At 46.3% G+C, this 21,331-nt stretch overlaps 1 protein-coding gene across 4 annotated transcripts in view; it reads left to right on the forward strand.

Moving 5' to 3' along the window:
- Positions 1 to 21,331, forward strand: part of LOC106608977 (myocardin-related transcription factor A) — a 70,321-nt gene that overhangs the window by 35,565 nt on the left and 13,425 nt on the right. For 3 of the 4 annotated variants that reach the window (XM_014207289.3, XM_014207279.3, XM_014207300.3), the window contains 8 exons: positions 14,119 to 14,184; positions 15,807 to 15,862; positions 17,247 to 17,322; positions 17,924 to 18,091; positions 18,745 to 18,905; positions 19,050 to 19,175; positions 19,295 to 19,542; positions 20,091 to 20,259. In XM_014207289.3, coding sequence (XP_014062764.3) covers positions 14,119 to 14,184; positions 15,807 to 15,862; positions 17,247 to 17,322; positions 17,924 to 18,091; positions 18,745 to 18,905; positions 19,050 to 19,175; positions 19,295 to 19,542; positions 20,091 to 20,259 — 1,070 coding nt within the window. The remainder of the gene's footprint in view (positions 1 to 14,118; positions 14,185 to 15,806; positions 15,863 to 17,246; positions 17,323 to 17,923; positions 18,092 to 18,744; positions 18,906 to 19,049; positions 19,176 to 19,294; positions 19,543 to 20,090; positions 20,260 to 21,331) is intronic. The other variant, XM_045723859.2, reaches the window with a different exon arrangement.

A 21,331-nucleotide genomic window follows, 5' to 3' on the forward strand; every position in this document is an offset into this window, starting at 1 on the left:
GGACTGAGCACGCACCCCTGGGGAGCTCCAGTGTTGGGGATCAGCGTGGCAGATGTGTTGCTACCTACCCTCACCACCTGGGGGCGGCCCGTCAGGAAGTCCAGGATCCAGTTGCAGAGGGAGGTGTTTATTCCCAGGATCCTTAGCTTAGTGATGAGCTTTGAGGGTACTATGGTGTTGAACGCAGAGCTGTAGTCAATGAGTAGCATTTTCACATAAATGTTCCTTTTGTCCAGGTGGGAAAGGGCAGTGTGGAGTGCAATAGAGATTGCATCGTCTGTGGATCTGTTAGTGTGGTATGCAAATTGGAGTGGGTCTAGGGTTTCTGGGATAATGGTGTTGATGTGAGCCAATACCAGCCTTTCAAAGCACTTCATGGTTACGGACGTGAGTGCTACAGGTCTGTAGTCATTTAGGCAGGTTGCCTTTGTGTTCTTGGACACAGGGACTATGGTGGTCTGCTTGAAACATCAGTCAGGGACTCAATCAGGGACATGTTGAAAATGTCAGTGAAGACACCTGCCAGTTGGTCAGCACTTGCCCGGAGCACACGTCCTGGTAATCCGTCTGGCCCCACAGCCTTGTGTATGTTGACCTGTCTAAAGGTCTTACTCACGTCGGCTACGGAGAGCGTGATCACACACGCAGACCCTTTACCATCCTAATGTTACATAAGACTCAACAAGTAAGAGGAGTATTAAAGGGGCAATCTGCAGTTCAAACAATAACAAAGTGAACACCCCACCACTGTGTCACAGCTGAGAGATGGGGCTGGAGAAATGTAACCACTTTCAAATTCATAGACAGAGAGCAATGGATGCAAGGACTGACCATTCGTGATATCAAATATTATCGTTTTAACCATGTTTTGAGGCTATACAGTGTTTGTTTACAATTATTATTGTTTACCAAGGGTGTTAAACAAACATGTTTATATTTTGGATTCTGATGGGTTTAGACAGTTGAACTAAGCTCATGAAGCATTCCTAAGTTATATTCTACAAGAATCAATGGCTATATATCAAAAATGGATGTAGTAATCACAGGCTGGCCCTTCGAGTGATAGTGGTTCTGCAGCGATAGTGATCAGAGATGGGGATCGCTGCTCTTCTATAGACACACTCCAGAAGATGTGACTGTATTACTAGTTACTCTAATACTGTACCACCAGTGAGAGGCTGACTACGCTTGATGTAATGTTTCCAATAAATCTACAATAAATACCTTGGAACTAATGCTACAGCAATATACCACAGTGTGGAGTCTGCCTTTTTTGCTGCACCAACTCAGTGAGGCCTCTGTTAAGAGAAGAGGACAGAGGTGAAGAGATGATTGAGGAAATAGAAACACATGACTAAAGAGACATTAACACTTGTAATTTGATAAATAACCATAACAAAATGAATTTGACTTTGCTGCTCTCTGTTCTCTTTTAAATTGTTATCCTATACGACAGAATGACATGAATCATCCTCTTTCCGAATGATTCAATCTGTTCTTTTCTCTTCGTCACATGTAACCGGAACCATGTTCCAGACTGCATGCCTGCTGGTGCTTTAGGGGCTAGACCGTAACTGTAAGGGGAATGATATGGCATCTGTTTTCTGTGAATTAGGCTAGGGGCTTATGTGGTGCAGAATGAAGTGATCTCAGATGTCTGTTATATTACAGAACTATTACCAAAACAGAGCGCCTGTAAAAGGAACGCCCTTTCTCTATTTCCTTTCTCTTTCTCCTCCTCTCCTTGTCTTTCTCTCTCACTGCTAACCTAACTAGCTGAACTCAGCCTCACCTCATTCCCTCCCTCACTCTCTCCCTTCCTCGCCCACTCTCCCTTCCTTGCTCGCTCTCTCGCCTTTTCTCGCCCTCTCTCTCCCTTCCTTGCCCTCTCTCTCCCTTCCTTGCCCTCTCTCTCCCTTCCTCGCCCTCTCTCCATTCCTCTCTCTCCCTAGACCTCACCCTCCCTCTCTCCCTCCCTATCTCTCTCTCTCGCTCTCTCTCTCTCTCCTCCCTCCCTATCGCCCTTTCTCTCTGTCTCTCTGTCTGTCTCTCTCGCTCTCGCTCTCACTGTCTGCCCCGCCGTCTGGGTGTCCGTCTACCCCGCTGTCTGTGTGTCTGTCCTTTGCTCTCTCTTACTCACTCTGTTTGCTGAATAGTGAGGCGTGTTGTTTTGAGGAGTCACAGTGTGGACACTGATCATGTGTGCTTGCTATCGCTCACCATCAAACCCTTCTGTTTACTCTGCATGGTATTATCCACAAGGTGCTGTCTTAGACTGTGACTTTACAACTTGAGTTAGCGTATATCTGGTTTCTTTTAGTTTTCTTATCATCCATGTTTTGCTTACCTTGTAAAACAACACACCACTTAGGTGAACAGATTTCCTCATATATAATCCCACCTGAACCACCCCTAACAGGTAATGAACCCACAACCAGGGTCTTTGTTGGCTTCTGTTAGTCCTGCCTAACCACATACAATCCCCTCCTCTGTTTATTTGTCCCAACACTGCTCACATTATGCAGCTGGATTTTTATTACACACATTTGTTAGATATTGGCTCCAGTGTTGCAGCGACAGTGTTGTTATTGAGATCCAATCTGTTCAGCAATGGATACAGAGACTGACTGAACAGAGCGGTGCTAGGACTATAGATTGTTGTAAGGGAAGGGCATCCCAGAGTCACAGAACATAAACACTTGGTATGCAGTGAATTCCAAGGGAGAGAGAAACCGGAAGGGCAGAAAAAAACCACCTGTTTAAGCTGGAGGAATTTTAACGACTGCCTTTATGTTCCCTAGTCACTCCCTTGTTTTGAGATCTGTTTTCTGGATGAACGGCCCGTACCGCCCAACTTGCTTGTAGCCGTCCCACCCTTAACAGAGCTGGTACACACGCACCCGAATGCACACATGTAAGTACGTGTATGGAGGGAAATGAGGTTGTGAAAGGTGGGAGGTTATTGGTCTGGCTCTGTCTCTCCAGGAGTTCCAGCCTCCTCCTCCTCTTCCTCCTCCTCTTCCTCCTCCCCAGGACGGGGCCGATCCAGCAAGGTGACTTTGGTGTGGGGGAGTCAGTGGCAGTGCCCGACCGCTCGTTCCTTCACGCTTCCCCTGGATGTTTGAGTCAATTAATTACTCAGAACTCCATAGAAATACTATATCCTGCTGAAACAACATAGAAGAGGGTTTCACTGAGGGTGCTGTGTGGCTGTTTCCTTCGCTGAATGCACCCTGGGTAAGATCGCCTTAATGACTCAAATGTCAAAACAAACATTGGATTGACAGGGGCCCCACTTTGCCTCATACAATGTTAGGGGTAGGTGGGAAACACTAGGCCTCAGATAATCTCTTCAATACGCCCAAGTGTGAGGCTTTGCGAGACTATGCCTGAGGGGTCTTCCAAGACCCTTAACATGCCGTAGTTCCCAAACCGACTGGTCAGCAATAATTCATTTTGAAATTGGGTAGTGCCATCTCTGTCGCTGTATTCTAGCATGGGATGTAGGAGTTGCCGCAACTCACTGCAAAATGGCATGAGGTATTCCATTGCAGTTGTTCTACTACACAAAGTTTGCAAATCACACAAAGAGCCATAGATACTCAATGTATGAATATGTTCCATCATAGAGTAAAATATACAGTACTGAGAGAAATGGAAAGCCGGTTGTACTTCAAGGTCATTGTCATCACTGATTGGATAAAGTCTCCTGCATTTTAACTATGAATGATGACTCACCAAAACCATTAACATGATCGCTGTGTGTTCTAAATGTCTCAAGTAGGTCATCAGAATAACGTGTTGTTTATTAACAAAACCCTTTTCTCTGGTTGGAGACTGTGTCTGTAGGTTGAGCTGTGAATGGGAGGGGGGAGGTACAGTACCCATCAAAAGTTTGGACACCTACTCATTCAAGGGTTTTTCTTTATTTTTACTATTTTCTACATTGTAAGATAATAGTGAAGATATCAAAACTCTGAAATAATACATATGTAATCCTGTAGTAACCAATAAAGTGTTAAACAAATCAAAATATATTTTAGATTCTTCAAAGTAGCAACCCTTTGCCTTGACAGCTTTGCACACTCTTGGCATTCTCTCAACCAGCTTCACCTGGAATGCTTTTCCAACAGTCTTGGAGTTCCCACACATGCTGAGCACTTGTTGGCTGCTTTTCCTTCACTCTGCGGTCCAACTCATCCCAAACCATCTCAATTGGGTTGAGTTCGGGTGATTGTGGAGACCAGGTCATCTGATGCAGCACTCCAACACTCTTCTTGGTCAAATAGCCTTGACATAGCCTGGAGGTATGTTGGGTCATTGTCCTGTTGAAAAACAAATGATAGTCCCACTAAGCGCAAACCAGATGGGATGGCGTATCGCTGCAGAATTCTGTGGTAGCCATGCTTGTTAAGTGTGCCTTGAATTCTAAATAAATCAACGTCAGTGTTACCAGCAAAGCACCCCCACACCATCGCACCTCCTCCATGCTTCACGGTGGGAACCACACATGCAGAGATCATCCGTTCCCCTATTCTGCGTCTCACAAAGACACGCTGTCACCAAAATCTCCAATTTGGACTCATCAGACCAAAGGACAGATTTCCACCGGTCTAATGTCTTTTGCTCGTGTTTCTTGGCCCAAGCAAGTCTTCTTCTTATTGGTGTCCTTTAGTCGTGGTTTCTTTGCAGCAATTCGACCATGAAGGCCTGGTTCACGCAGTCTCTGAACAGTTGATGTTGAGATATGTCTCTTACTTGAACTCAGTGAAGCATTTATTTGGGCTGCAATTCCTGAGGCTGGTAACTCTAATGAACATATCCTCTGCAGCAGAGGTAACTCTGGGACTTCCTTTCCTGTGGCGGTCCTCATGAGAGCCAGTTTCACCATAGCTTAATAGTTTTTGCAACTGCACTTGAAGAAACTTTCAAAGTTCTTGAAATGTTCCGGATTGACTGACCTTCATGTCTTAAAGTAATGATGGACTGTCGTTTCTCTTTGCTTATTTGAGCTATTCTTGCCGTAATATGGACTAGGTCTTTTACCTAGTAGGGCTATCTTATATATACAGTTGAAGTCTGAAGGTTACATACACTTAGGTTGGAGTCATTGAAACTCGTTTTTCAACCACTCCACAAATTTCTTGTTAACAAACTTCAGTTTTGGCAAGTTGGTTAGGACATCTACTTTGTGCATGACACAAGTAATTTTTCCAACAACTGTTTACAGACAGATTACTTCACTTATAATTAACTGTTTCACAATTCCAGTGGGTCAGAAGTTTACATACACTAAGTTGACTGTGCCTTTAAACAGCTTGGAAAATTCCAGAAAATGATGTCATGGCTTTAGAAGCTTCTGATGGTCTAATTGACATCATTTTAGCCAATTGGAGGTGTACCTGTGGATGTATTTCAAGGCCTACATTCAAACTCAGTGCCTCTTTGCTTGACATCATGGGAACATCAAAAGAAATCAGCCAAGACCTCAGAAAGAAAATTGTAGACTACAAATCTGGTTCATCCTTGGGAGCAATTTCCAAACGCCTGAAGGTACCACATCTGTAAAAACAATAGCACGCAAGTATAAACACCATGGGACCACGCAGGCATCATACTGCTCAGAAAGGAGACGAGTTCTGTCTCCTAGAGATGAACGTACTTTGGTGCGAAAAGTGCAAATCAATCCCAGAACAACAGCAAAGGACCATGTGGAGATGCTGGAGGAAACGGGTACAAAAGTATCTATATCCACAGTAAAACGAGACCTATATCGACATAACCTGAAAGGCCGCTCAACCAGGTCTGCTCCAAAATCACCATAAAAAAAGTTCCAACTGCACGTGGGGACTAAGATCGTACTTTTTGGAGAAATGTCCTCTGATCTGATGAAACAGAACTGTTTGGCCATAATGACCATTGTTATGTTTGGAGGAAAAGGGGGGGGGGGGGGGGGGGGCTTGCAATCCAAAGAACATCATCCCAACCGTGAAGCACGGGGGTGGCAGCATCATGTTGTGCGGGTGCTTTGCTGCAGGAGGGACTGGTGCACTTCACAAATAGATGGCATCATGAGGAAGGGAAAATTATGTGGATATATTGAAGCAACATCTCAAGACATCAGTCAGGAAGTTAAAGCTTGGTCGCAAATGGGTCTTCCAAATGGACAATGACCCCAAGCATACTTCCAAAGTTGTGGCAAAATGGCTTAAGGACAACAAAGTCAAGGTATTGGAATGGCCATCACAAAGCCCTGACTTCAATCCTATAGAATATTTGTGAGCAGAACTGAAGAAGCGTGTGCGAGCAAGGAGGCCTACAAACCTGACTGTTACACCAGCTCTGTCAGGAGGAATGGGCCAAAAATTCATCCAGCTTATTGTGGGAAGCTTGTGGAAGGCTACCTGACACGTTTGACCCAAGTTAAACAATTTAAAGGCAATGCTACCAAATACTAATTGAGTGTATGTAAACTTCTGACCCGCTGGGAATGTGATGAAAGAAATAAAAGCTTAAATAAATCATCCTCTCTACTATTATTCTGACATTTCACAGTCTTAAAATAAAGTGGTGATCCTAACTAACCTAAGACAGGGAATTTTTACTAGGATTAAATGTCAGCAATTGTGAAAACTGAGTTTACATTTATTTGACTAAGGTGTACGTAAACTTCCGACTTCAACTGTACCACCCCTACCTTGTCACAACACAACTGATTTGGCTCAAACGCATTAAGAAGGAAAAAATTTGACAAATTTAACTTTTACCAAGACACACCTGTTAATTGAAATGCATTCCAGGTGACTACTTCATGAAGCTGGTTGAGAGAATGCCAAGAGTGTGCAAAGCTGTCATCAAGGCAAAGGGTGGCTACTTTGAAGAGTTTAAAATATATATTGTATAACACTTTTTTGGTTACTACATGATTTCACTACAGCATACCACCCAGCATCCCGCTGCTGCCTTGCTTCTGAAGCTAAGCATGGTTGGTCCTGGTCGGTCCTTGGATGGGAGACCCAGATGCTGCTGGAAGTAGTGTTGGAGGGCCAGTAGGATGCACCCTTTCCTCTGTTCAAAACAAAATATCCCAATGCCCCAGGGCAGTAATTGGGGACATTGCCCTGTGTAGGGTGCCGTCTTTCAGATGGGACGTTAAATGGGTGTCTTGACTTTGTGGTCTCTAAAGATCCCATGGCACTTATCGAAAGATTAAGGGGTGCTAACCCCGGTGACCTGGCTAAATTCCTAATCTGTCCCTCATACCATCAGTCACCTAATCATCCCCAGCTTACAATTGTCTCATTCGTTCCCCTCCTCTCCCTGTAACTATTCCCCAGGTTGTTGCTGTAAATGACAATGTGTTCCCAGTAAACATACCTGGTAAATATTTTTGGGTTATTTTTTTTATTTATTTCATTGTTTCGATGTCTTCACTATTATTCTACATTGTAGAAAATAGTAAAAATAAAGAAAACCCCTTGATTGAGTCGCTGTGTCAACTTTTGACTGGTACAGTACTGTATGTGGGCAGAGATTCAGATTGTAACTGAATGAATGGTAACAGCTGCGTGGGAGAACTATATCACTAACACCACCACGTGCACGCGCGTATGTCGTGACTGAGGAGCCGCAAGCAGAGCAGTCTCTCTCTGGGCTCGCCTTCTGCTGCTGCCCTCTTTCTCTCATCCCTCGTTCTCTCTTTTTCATCTTTGGCTTTACCCTGTCGATTTCCACCGTCTCATTGGACACCTTAGTGGAGCAGCTCTATCGTTTCTAGCTGACTGTCACGACGAGAGAAAACGAGGGAAGGATGGAGAGACAGAGAAGAAAATGGACGTTCTGACCTGGAAGACAGAAGACGGCACAAGCTTTCTTGAATCAAATCACATCCCCTCTTTTGATAGAATTTTCAAGCTACTTTTTCTTAATCAACCTTTGACAAGCACAGTCAGAATTTATCTGGACAAGCAATGAATAAGACTAACGTCTTCTCCCTGCCTCGACGTAGGTGAAAGGAAAGCCAATACGATCTTGATTTCGTCTATTGCAGACGAGACCTCTTTTTAGAGACCCCCCTGCCTTTCGCTCCATATCGGTGGCCACCGCTATATCAGCGTCCATTCAAGACTTGAACGACGACACCTCTTTATGAAAATGAAATGTTTACAAAGATAATTAATAGCAAGTCTAAATGATAATGCTGGACACCAACCACTTCCTGTCCTTTGAGCCCGCCCCCTTGGACTATGTTCCAATGGGGGAAGAGCTGGACAAGCAGGACTTGAGGATGGATTACGGGAGACATACTTATCACAGCCTAAAAAAAGGTGGGTGGGGTTAGACGACTAAAAGAAGGTGGGTGGGTGGGGTTAGACGACTAAAAGAAGGTGGGTGGGTGGGGTTAGACGACTAAAAGGTGGGTGGGTGGGGTTAGACGACTAAAAGAAGGTGGGTGGGTGGGGTTAGACGACTAAAAGAAGGTGGGTGGGTGGGGTTAGACGACTAAAAGAAGGTGGGTGGGTGGGGTTAGACGACGACTAAAAGAAGGTGGGTGGGTGGGGTTAGACGAGGCTAAAAGAAGGTGGGTGGGTGGGGTTAGACGACTAAAAGAAGGTGGGTGGGTGGGGTTAGACGACTAAAAGAAGGTGGGTGGGTGGGGTTAGACGACTAAAAGAAGGTGGGTGGGTGGGGTTAGACGACTAAAAGAAGGTGGGTGGGTGGGGTTAGACGACTAAAAGAAGGTGGGTGGGTGGGGTTAGACGACTAAAAGAAGGTGGGTGGGTGGGGTTAGACGACTAAAAGAAGGTGGGTGGGTGGGGTTAGACGACTAAAAGAAGGTGGGTGGGTGGGGTTAGAAGGCTAAAAGAAGGTGGGTGGGGTTAGACGACTAAAAGAAAGTGGGTGGGGTTAGACGACTAAAAGGTGGGTGGGTGGGTGGGGTAAGAAGACTAAAAGGTGGGTGGGTGGGGTTAGACGACTAAAAGGTGGGTGGGTGGGGTAAGAAGACTAAAAGAAGGTGGGTGGGTGGGGTTAGACGACTAAAAGGTGGGTGGGTGGGGTTAGACGACTAAAAGGTGGGTGGGTGGGGTTAGACGACTAAAAGAAGGTGGGTGGGTGGGGTTAGACGACTAAAAGGTGGGTGGGTGGGGTAAGAAGACTAAAAGAAGGTGGGTGGGTGGGGTTAGACGACTAAAAGAAGGTGGGTGGGTGGGGTTAGACGACTAAAAGGTGGGTGGGTGGGGTAAGAAGACTAAAAGAAGGTGGGTGGGTGGGGTTAGACGACTAAAAGGTGGGTGGGTGGGGTAAGAAGACTAAAAGAAGGTGGGTGGGTGGGGTTAGACGACTAAAAGGTGGGTGGGGTAAGACGACTAAAAGAAGGTGGGTGGGTGGGGTTAGAAGACACTCAGTGGAGAGGGGAGATGTGATTTGTGTGTTTGTCATTTTAGATGTAGCCTCCCCCTAGATGTTATAATTCCCAAGTTTATTGTCTAGCAAAAGCTTTGGGTTTGGTTCGGTTCTGTATGGTGACCAGACTTCTGTCAAGCTTCATACATCCTCTTCATACATCCTCTTCTTGCTCCTTTCTTATTGATGCGTGCCGTGAACCATAATAAGTCATTGGCTTCGGCCATTCCTTATATAACTCCCTGGTTGTGATGTGTAATGATCAAGCTAATGTCCAAATGGTGAGGTCATTGGATGATTACTGTGCTTTCCAAATAGAACTGTTCCAATGGCCATGCCAAGTGTGTGTGCGCATGTGAGTTTATAAGGGAGACTTCTAGGTGTGTGTGGTGTGTGTGGGAAAGGGGAAGGGATACCTAGTCAGTTGCAGAACTGAATGCATTCAACTGAAATGTGTCTTGTGCATTTAACCCAACCCCTCTGAATCAGAGAGGTGTGGGGGGGGCCTTATTCTGGGAACAGTTGTTACTGGGGCTTAATTGCCTTGCTCAAGGGCAGAACGTCAGATTTGGGGATTTGAACCAGCGACATTTTGGTTACTGGCCCAACGGTCTTAACCGTGTGTGTACACACGCACGCACACAGTAGGTGTGGGCTATGCTGTGCCAGGTCTGGAGGCCCTTTGGGGACAGTGGCAGACATATTTAATTAGACCTAATGACACATGAGCACACTGTTGGCCCTCCTCCCTGTTCTTTTGTCTCTCTTTTTCTCTCTCACACTCTCTGCATTCTCTCATCTTTCTTCTCTCTCAATTCAATTCAAGGGGCTTTATTGGCATGGGAAACATATGTTAACATTGCCAAAACAAGTGAAATAGATAAACATAAGTGAAATGAACAATACAAATTAACTGTAAACATTACACTCACAGAAGTTCCAAAATAATAAAGACATTTCAAATGTCATATTGTCTATATACAGTGTTGTAACGATGTGCAAATAGTTAAAGTACAAAAGGGAAAATAAATATGGGTTGTATTTACAATGGTGTTTGTTCTTAACTGGTTGACTTTTCTTGTGGTAACAGGTCACAAATCTTGCCGCTGTGATGGCACACTGTGGTATTTCACCTAATAGATATGGGAGTTTATCAAACTTGGGTTTGTTTCAAATTCTTTGTCGATCTATGTAATCTGAGGGAAATATGTGTTTCTAATATGGTCATACATTTGGTAGGAGGTTAGGAAGTGCAGCTCAGTTTCCACCTCATTTTGTGGGCAGTGTGCACATAGCCTGTCTTCTCTTGAGAGCCAGGTCTACCAACGGCGACCATTCTCAGTAGCAAGGCTATGCTCACTGAGTCTGTACATAGTCAGAGCTTTCCGTAAGTTTGGGTCAGTCACAGTTGTCAGGTATTCTGCCACTGTACTCTCTGTTTAGGGCCAAATAGCATTCTAGTTTGCTCTCTCTCTGCATTCTCTCTCTATCCTCTCTCTCATCTTTCTTCTGTCTCTCTGCATTCTCTCTTGTCTTTATTCTCTCTTTCAATTCAATTCAAGGGGCTTTATTGTCATAGGAAACATGTTAACATTGCCAAAGCAAGTGAAGTAGATAATAAACAAAAGTAAAATAAACAATAAAAATTAACATTAAATATTACACTCACAAAAGTTGCAAAATAATAGACATTTCAAATATATGTGCAAAGTACAAAAGGGAAAATAAATAAACATAAATATGGGTTGTACTCTGCATTCTCTCTCTCTCAACTTTCGTCTCTTGCTCTCTCTCTTATCTCGCTTTCTCTCTCGCTTTCTCTCATCTTTCTTCTTTCTCTTCTCTCCTTATTCTTCCCTCCTCTCTAACTGTGGATGCCTGGGGCCTGTATTCTAATAAATAGTATTTTTCTCGTCCTACTTCCTCCATGACTACAGCAGATCCAGAGGGATCTTCATGGTGGAACTTAGAACTGTGCCCCTTGATTTCAGATGTCAGTGGTCCAGAAGGAATGACGACATGGATGGAAAGGAGAGGTGTGGAAGAGTATTTAGATTTAGGTCTGGACTGAAGGGACAGGGAAGCAGGACACTCACTTAGCCTGAGTCCTTTCAAGAGATGTGTGACTCAAACTCAAAGTAGTTTAGGTGGTTAGGGGTCAGCAATGGTGGAAAAAGTACCCAATTGTCATACTTGAGTAAAAGTAAAAATATCATAATATAAAATTACTCAGTCACTCAGTAAAATACTACTTGAGTAAAAACTAAACGTTTTTGGTTTTAAATATACTTAAGTATCAAAAGTAAATATAATTACTAAATATACTTAAGTATCAAAAGTATAAATCATTTCAAATTCCCTATATTAAGCAAACCAGATGGCACCGTTTTCTTGTTTTTTACATTTCTAGATAGCCAGAGGCACACTCCATCGCTCAGACATAATTTACAAACGGAGCATTTGTGTTTAGTGAGTCTGCCAGATCAGAGGCAGTAGTCATGACCAGGGATGTTCTTTTGATGAGTGTGAATTGGACCAATTTTCTGTCCTGCTAAGCATTTCAAAATGTAACAAGTACTTTTGGTTGTCAGAGAAAAGGTATGACGTAAAAAGTACATTCTTTTCTTTCAGAATGTAGTACAGTAAAAGTTGTAAAAAAATATTAATAGTAAAGTACAGATACCCCAAAAAACTACTTATGTAGTACTTCAAAGTATTTGTAAGTACTTTACACCACTGGGGGTCAGGTCAGTTGTTCTGACTGGAAGACTGATAAGGACCTGCTTACTTCCCTTAATTGTTGCAAGACTTGCAGTACCAACAATTCTTTCTGCATTCTTCACATTGATGCATTGCATACCAACCACGTTGGCTTGATAATACAGGCTGCTGTGAAGAATGCATAGTAATAGGTCGACCTAAGAATGGCAGTGGTAAAACAGTCTGCTGACAGAATTACTGCCTGCATATATATCTCTCTCTCTTTCGCTCTCTCTTTCGCTCTCTTTATCTCGCTCTCTCTCTCTCTCGCTCCCCCCTCTCATCGCTCTCTTTATCGCTCTCTCTCTCGCTTTCTTATCTCCCTTCTCTCTCTCTTTCACTCTTCATCTTCCCCAATATCTCTTTCGCACTCTCTCGCTCTTCTCTCTCTCTCTCTCTCTCTCTCTCTCTCTCTCTCTCTCTCTCTCTCTCTCTCTAGTTCCCCCATCTCTCTGTTTTGCTCTCTCTAGCTCACCCCTCTCATCACTCTCTTATCTCCCTTCTCTCTTTCTTTTGCTCTCTTTCGCATTCTCTATCTCTTTCACTCTTTATCTTCCCCAATATATCTTTTGCACTCTCTCGCTCTCTTTCTCTTTCGCTCTCTTTATCTCGCTCTCTTATCTCCCTATCTCCCCATCTATCTCGCTCTCTTGCTCTCTTTCACACTATCTCTCTCGCTCTTTCGCTATCTCTTTATCTCTCTCTAGCTCCCCATATCTATCTCTTTATCTCTCTCTAGCTCCCCATATCTATCTCTTTATCTCTCTCTAGCTCCCCATATCTATCTCTTTATCTCTCTCTAGCTCCCCATATCTATCTCTTTATCTCTCTCTAGCTCCCCATATCTATCTCTTTATCTCTCTCTAGCTCCCCATATCTATCTCTTTATCTCTCTCTAGCTCCCCATATCTATCTCTTTATCTCTCTCTAGCTCCCCATATCTATCTCTTTATCTCTCTCTAGCTCCCCATATCTATCTCTTTCGCTCTTTATATCCTCTGTCTCTCGCTTTCGCACTCTCTTTCGCTCTCTTTTTATCTCCCCCTCTATCTCTCTCTTGCTCTCTCTCTCTTTCTTTCGTTCTCTGTTTATCTCCCCTCTATCTCTCTTTCGCTCTCTTCCACCCCCCGTCTAGCTCTCTCGCTTCCCCCCCTCTATCTCTCTCAATTCCATTTTTCAATGTAAGGGCTTTATTGGCATGGGAAACATATGTTAACATTACAAAAGCAAGTGAAGTAGATAATACAAAAAGTGAAATAAACAAGAAAAATGTACAGTAAACATTCCAAAAGAATAAAGACATTTCGTGTGTCATTGTCTATTTACGATGTGCAAATAGTTAAAGTACAAAAGGTAAAATAAATAAACATAAATATAGGTTGTATTTACAATGGTGTTTGTTCTTCACTGGTTGCCCTTGTGGAAACAGGTCACAAATCTTGCTTCTGTGATGGAACACTGTGGTATTTCACCCAGTAGATAAAGGAGTTTATCAAAATTGGGTTTGTTTTCAAATTCTTTGTGGATCTGTGTAATCTCTCTCTCCCTTTATCTTACCCTCTATCTCTCTCTTGCGCTCTCTCACAGACACACATACATTCTCTGTGGGTTTTAATAAGTGCACTGCACAATCAACAACTGAGAGTTTAGAAACAGGAAGTTTGTAATAAATGCCACCATACTCCACCCTCCCTTTGCCCTCTGCCACAGCTTTTCTTTAAGAGTGAGGGAGGAAACGAAAGAGAGAGGGAGTGGGTTCTGTCCATTGAGTCCTGCTCTAGCTGTCTACTCCAGTGTTTGTTGACACAAGGATACCCTCTCTGCCGTGCGAATGGATGGTTCAGTGTAGGATGGCAGTCTGGGCCTGAAACTCTAGTTTTGAAGATGTGGTTGTTGTTTCCATGCTGGCAGTTGCTGACTCTCCTCTATCCCTCTCTCTCTGTTGTCATGCAGTCCTCCAGCTCAAACTACAGCAGAGACGCACCCGGGAGGAGCTGGTCAGCCAAGGGATCATGCCACGTAAGTAGTGCCAAAACTCTATTCTTATCTCTAGAGTCTAGACCAGCAAATATAATAGAATGTCACCCTCTGCATTCTTGAACAGCACAGTGTCTGTTCCTGGTCCCCTTGGACTGACAGGCCTGTTCTGTTGTTGTAATTTGCATTGTGTTGTTGTAATTTACATTGTGTTATGTTCTGTGGTGGTGGTGTTGTTATCAAGTGGGCCAGCCAGCTTCCCCTTCTGTGTCCACATCCTGTTATGTGTTCTGTTCAGCAGCTGAAGAGACTGAGGAGACTCAGTGTTCAGCTGTTGATAGGAGGAAGTGCACGGGCTACTTCTTACAGGAGAGAGGCACTGATTGCGTTGCGTCGTGCCTAAGAACAGCCCTTAGCTGTGGTATATTTGCAGTCAGTGCCTCTCTCCTGCATACCACACCCCCCAGGCCATATTGTTTTCGTGTATAACCTGGCCATAAGATGGGCCTCTCTCTCCCCTGTGCTTCCAGTCTTATTACACAACAGCAACGGGCCAGGAGAACTAGGTGTCTCTACGGTGGCCTAGCTCAGACATACAGGACTTGATTCCAGATTAGTCCAGATTACTGAGGGTCAGGTTGTCTTCTTGTGGAGGAGGAGGCATTACCAACCAGCCGTTTAAAAGGGACTTCTTATGACCATGGCCCAAAGCTATAGCAGAACTGCTTTACCGCCAAGGCTCTGTAGAGTTAATAGACCGTAATGTGCTCATGCCATGGATTTACAGTCGCAGTGCAGTTGGCGCTATAAAGCAGACTGAATTAAACAGAAGGCTGGATCCTCCATGAACTATTTGCATGTATTTGTAGGCAAAAGTCGACTTGATTTGATTAGTTACATCACAGGAGTCCCAGTCTGCGACCCTCCTAGTTGACCTCCTAACCTCCGGCTTGACCCCTTCTGTACGCCAGAATTGCGTCCCTCAATAAACACACACTCAGCAGGGCCAGACGTCACTGTTTGACAGTTGAGCTGATTTAAGGCTTCACATTGGGCAAAAGGTGATGATGAAATCTGCAGTGTCCCTCCAACATCCTGTTCAACCATCCTGTGTGTGTGTGTGTGTGTGTGTGTGTGTGTGTGTGTGTGTGTGTGTGTGTGTGTGTGTGTGTGTGTGTGTGTTTTCCAACTTCTGAATGATGTGACACACACAGGCATGCTGAAGACCCATACAGTTGAAGAGAGTGATAAGTGTAGAAAGTCCCTCTCTCAGAAAGTCATCCCATCACTCTTCTCTCAGCTCTCACATGTCCTCCTTAAATCTCCTGGCTGTGCTGTAATTCACATCTTTATTGATAGTTCTATGGGTTCTCATGCGTACACCTCTCTTATACTATAGCAAGCCGTTCCTCCTTCACTGTTCTGCTGAAACAGGTCACTCACTAGTCAAGACAAAAACATACTGTTCTGTTTTCTGTTCTTACTGTTTGGTGGATAGAACTCCAGTGACTTTTTCATATAGAGAGTTCTGCTTTGTGCGTGTGTTCCTCAATATCAGCTCTCGCACTGTCTCCACTAGTGATTTACTCTGTACTCATTTGTTTGAGTTTTCATTCACGGTCGTTCCCTCTCCTTTATTGTTTTCTCTCTTTCCCTCACCACAGCACTGAAGAGTCCGGCAGCCTTCCACGAGCAGCGGAGGAATCTGGAGAGAGCTAGGGTAAGTCTTGTAGTCTCTCCAGCACTTTTTCTCTCTTTAGTTCAACAAGTGCAGTCTTTGTTGAAGCGCATCCTCTCCCTCTCTCTCTCTCCATCTCCTGTCCCTCTCTCTCTCTCCATCTCCTGTCCCTCTCTCTCTCCATCTCCTGTCCCTCTCTCTCTCCATCTCCTGTCCCTCTCTCTCTCCATCTCCTGTCCCTCTCTCTCTCCATCTCCTGTCCCTCTCTCTCTCCATCTCCTGTCCCTCTCTCTCTCCATCTCCTGTCCCTCTCTCTCTCTCCATCTCCTGTCCCTCTCTCTCTCCATCTCCTGTCCCTCTCTCTCTCCATCTCCTGTCCCTCTCCTCTCCATCTCCTGTCCCTCTCTCTCTCCATCTCCTGTCCCTCTCTCTCTCCATCTCCTGTCCCTCTCTCTCTCCATCTCCTGTCCCTCTCTCTCTCCATCTCCTGTCCCTCTCTCTCTCCATCTCCTGTCCCTCTCTCTCTCCATCTCCATCTTCTGTCCTTCTCCCTCTCTCTCTCCATCTTCTGTCCTTCTCCCTCTCTCTCTCCATCTTCTGTCCTTCTCCCTCTCCATCTTCTGTCTTTCTCCCTCTCCATCTTCTGTCCTTCTCCCTCTCCATCTTCTGTCCCTCTCTCCATCTTCTGTCCCTCTCTCTCCATCTTCTGTCCCTCTCTCTCCATCTTCTGTCCCTCTCTCTCCATCTTCTGTCTCTTTCTCTCCATCTCCATCTCCTGTCCCTCTCTCTCCATCTCCATCTCCTGTCCCTCTCTCTCTCTCTCATCTCCTGTCCCCCTCTCTCTCTCATCTCCTGTCTCTCTCTCTCTCTCTCTCTCATCTCCTGTCCCTCTCTCTCTCTCTCTCTCATCTCCTGTCCCTCTCTCTCTCTCTCATCTCCTGTCCCTCTCTCTCATCTCCTGTCCCTCTCTCTCTCTCCATCTCCTGTCCCTCTCTCTCTCTCTCTCGATCTCCTGTCCCTCTCTCTCTCTCTCGATCTCCTGTCCCTCTCTCTCTCTCTCGATCTCCTGTCCCTCTCTCTCTCTCCATCTCCTGTCCCTCTCTCTCTCTCTCTCTCCCTCTCTCCATCTCCTGTCTCTCTCTCTCTCTCCCTCTCTCTCTCTCTCTCTCTCTCTCCATCTCCTGTCCCTCTCTCTCAATCTCCTGTCCCTTTCTCCCTCTCCTGACCCTCTCTCTCCATCTCCTGTCCCTCTCTCTCAATCTCCTGTCCCTCTCTCTCAATCTCCTGTCCCTTTCTCCCTCTCCTGACCCTCTCTCTCCATCTCCTGTCCCTTTCTCCCTCTCCTCCCTCTCCTCTCTCGCCTGTCCCTCTCCTGTCTCGCCTGTCCCTTTCTCCTCTCATCCATCTCTCCTCTCCTCTCTTCCAGACTGAGGACTATCTGAAGAGGAAGATCAGGAGTCGTCCTGAGCGCTCAGAGCTGGTCAGGATGCACATACTGGAGGGTGAGTCACAGCGCCCCCTCGCTGATCACCACAGAACTACACCCCCCACACACTACTTCTCTAGAGGCAGTGCGCCAAATATACCGCATCTGTTTGTGCTGATCTACACTGAACAAAAATGTAAACGCAACATGTAAAGTGTTGGTCCCATGTTTCATGAGCTGAAATAAAAGATCCCAGAAATGTTCCATACACACACAAACCTTATTTCTCAAATTCTGTGTGTATGGAAAATGTGTTTACATTTCTGTTTGTGAGCGTTTCTCCTTTGCCAAGATAATCCATTCAACTGACAGGTGTGGCATATCAAGAAGCTGATTAAACAGCATGATCATTACACAGGTGCACCTTGTGCTGGGGACAATAAAAAAGGCTATTCTAAAATGTGCAGTTTTGTCACACAACACAATGCCACAAATGTCTCAAGTTTTGAGGGAGTGTGAAATTGGCATATTGTGACTGCAGGAATGTCCACCAGAGCTGTTGCCAGCGAATTTAGTGTTCATTTATCTACCATAAGCTGCCTCCAATGTCGTTTTAGAGAATTTAGCAGTACATCTAACCGGCCTAATACTGTGTCTTTTTGTTCCTCTTCACACAGAGACGTCAGCGGAGCCGTCTCTGCAGGCCAAGCAGCTGCAGCTGAAGAGGGCCAGGCTGGCTGATGACCTCAATGATAAGATCTCCCACAGACCTGGTCCTATAGAGCTCATCCACAAGAACATCCTGCCTGTAGACCTGGACTGTCCTCTGCAGCACTCACTACTGGGTATGGACACACACTGTCCACTGCAACACACACACACACACACAGAATGTCCACTGAAACACTCACTTCTGTTCTAGGTATGTACCCATTGTTATTGTCCAGTGTAACATACATTACAGATCAAGTATACAACACTACTTCTCATTGCAACACTTTACTGGGTACATACACAATATAAGTTCCAGTATGTACACAGCAACACCTTAGTCAACTGGGTAGGAGCGTCCTTCCTGTGCACAGTCCACTGCAACACGTTTACTGGCCAGGTGAATTAGTCCTCTCACTCAGACAAATTTAACCAACCACTCCCAAACTCCCTTATCTTCAATTAATCACTGTTCATGGTTCACGTTCAAATCTTCCTCAAATGTTATCATTGCAATACATACATTTCACAATACTGGACTGGTGTGGGGACATTGTTATTGCTAAATCCTTGTGCTGGAGAGACTGTGACCACTTCCATCATTAGTCATTCTGGTTTGGCCATCGCCTCTTTTTGTATTACCAATTACTATTCCCTCTGTTTGAAATACAGTTGATGTTTGTTGTAGTGAGACTCAACCTCACAACTAATCAACTTGTTGTTGTAGACGATCATTTGTTTGGCGAGAAGAACGGCAAAATAGAAGTTTAATAAATGTCTCTCTCAGATTCTCCAAAGGGTGCAGGAGAATCCTCATTGGACGAGGACAGCAGTGATGCATTTTCTCCGGGTACACTAGCCAATCACGACTCTCCACTGGGTCCACTCTCCCAGCTCTCCCCCTCTGACATGCTCACTCAGAACAGGGACATGTCCCCCTCACAGGTAGTAGGTTGAAGTCTTATTTTTGTACAGTACGTATAGCCACATAATGGCGATAGCCACTGGTATTCCTGCAAGTTACATAGACAAGTAATCACAGGAGTTGTCCCATTGTTGACACTTAAACTAATCAATCAGATGTTTTCTCAGTTTCTTACCCAGGTCCCACCACCACCTCCGCTGTTGGTGAATGGCCAAGAATCATTGCCACCTCAGAAGCTGACCAATGGGACAGCGATGCCGGTAGCTTCCCGCCCTGCTACTGGTCAGACCAAGGTGAGAGACATCCCCTGTCGTTTGTCTATCAGAGTATCATGGAATTTAATACTTTGTGTATACAAGCAATCATATCTTACTTACTATTTCTCCATCTCCCACTCTTCCACCACTCCCAGTCGAAGCCCAGTTCGGAGCGGGCCACCCAGAGGCCTAAGAAGGCCAAAGACAACAAGCCCAAGATGAAGAAGCTGAAGTACCACCAGTACATCCCTCCGGACCAGAAGGCTGACCGGGAGCCTCCCCCTCAGCTGGACTCCACCTACACCAAGATCCTCCACCAGCAGCAGCTCTTCCTCCAGCTGCAGATCCTCCACCAGCAGCAGCAGCACTATAACTACCACACCATCCTCCCAGCACCACCCAAGTGAGTGTGTGGGGGGAAGAGGTGTGAGTGTGGGTGTGAAAGAGGTGTAGAGTGTGAAAGGGGTGTGAGTGTGGGTGTGAAAGAGGTGTAGAGTGTGGAAGAGGTGTGGGGGGTGTGGAAGAGGGGTGTGGGGGGTGTGGAAGAGGTGTGGGGGGTGTGTGGAAGAGGTGTGTGCGGGGTGTGGAAGAGGTGTGTGGGGTGTGGAAGAGGGGTGTGGAAAGGTGTGTGTGTGGGGGGGAAGAGGTGTGTGGGGGGGGGAAAGGTGTAGGGTGTGTGGGGGGGAAGAGGTGTGTGTCTCTCCAGAAGTCCCCACAAGAATAGTAAACAAACAAACATTTGACCAACTGGGGACATTTTGTTGGTCCCCACAAGCTCCTAAACCTAATTCTAAACCTAAGCTAGGGTTAAGGTTAGGTTTTTGGCTTAAAGTTAGCGTTAGGGTACGGGTTAAAATAATAGGATTTTGAACTGAATTGTATGGCCCCATAAGGTTAGCTGCATAAGACTGTGTGTGTGGACTGACTCATCTGTTGTTTCTCTCTCCTCAGACCACCTGCAGAGCAACTACCTTCAACCAACCCCACCCCCTCCCTTTTGCACAGTGTTCCCCCGACGACCCCTGCCCCTTCCAATCAGAATGGGTCCAGTCGTCAGAGCCAAACCCCTGTGGGAGGGACCAAACCTTTGACGCTACCAGCCAACCTGGATGACTTCAAAGTGAGTAGATAGGTGGATACATAGAAACAGAAGACACTAACTACTGGGAATGTATTTATTTCAGATCAGTGTAGATAAAGAAAGGGAGATTAGAAGAGAACCACATTAGACTATTGATATGCACTTTTAGACAGAGAGACACAGACGGAGGGAGGGAGGGAGAGGGAGAGGGAGGGAGAGGGAGAGAGAGAGAGGGAGGGAGAGAGACGGAGAGAGACGGAGGAGACGGAGAGAGAGGGAGACGGAGAGAGGGGGAGACGGAGGAGACGGAGAGAGGGGGGGAGGGAGACGGGGAGAGGGAGAGAGAGGGAGACGGAGGAGACGGCGAGAGAGGGAGACGGAGAGAGAGAGGGAGACGGCGAGGGAGGGAGACGGCGAGAGAGGGAGACGGCGAGAGAGGGAGACGGAGAGGGAGACGGGGAGAGAGAGGGAGACGGAGAGAGGGGGAGACGGAGGAGACGGAGAGAGGGGGGGAGGGAGACGGGGAGAGGGAGGGAGACGGAGAGAGAGGGAGACGGAGGAGACGGAGAGAGAGGGAGACGGAGGAGACAGAGAGAGAGGGAGACAGAGAGAGAGGGAGACGGAGAGAGAGGGAGACGGAGAGGGAGGGAGACGGAGAGAGAGGGAGACGGAGGAGACGGCGAGAGAGGGAGACGGCGAGGGAGGGAGACGGAGAGGGAGGGAGGACGGCGAGAGAGGGAGACGGCGAGAGAGGGAGACGGCGAGAGGGGGAGACGGGGAGAGGGGGAGACGGAGAGAGGGGGCGGAGGAGACGGAGAGAGGGGGCGGAGGAGACGGAGAGAGGGGGCGGAGGAGACGGAGAGAGAGGGAGACGGAGAGAGAGGGAGACGGAGAGGGAGGGAGACGGCGAGGGAGGGAGACGGCGAGGGAGGGAGACGGCGAGGGAGGGAGACGGCGAGGGAGACGGAGAGGGAGACGGCGAGAGAGGGAGACGGCGAGAGAGGGAGACGGCGGGAGACGGAGAGAGAGAGAGGGAGACGGAGGAGACGGAGAGAGAGAGAGGGAGACGGAGAGAGAGGGAGACGGAGACGGAGAGAGAGGGAGACGGAGG

This window comes from Salmo salar, chromosome 01, assembly GCF_965601325.2.
Source record: "Salmo salar chromosome 01, fSalSal1, whole genome shotgun sequence".
In the NCBI taxonomy this organism is placed as follows: Eukaryota; Metazoa; Chordata; class Actinopteri; order Salmoniformes; family Salmonidae; genus Salmo; species Salmo salar.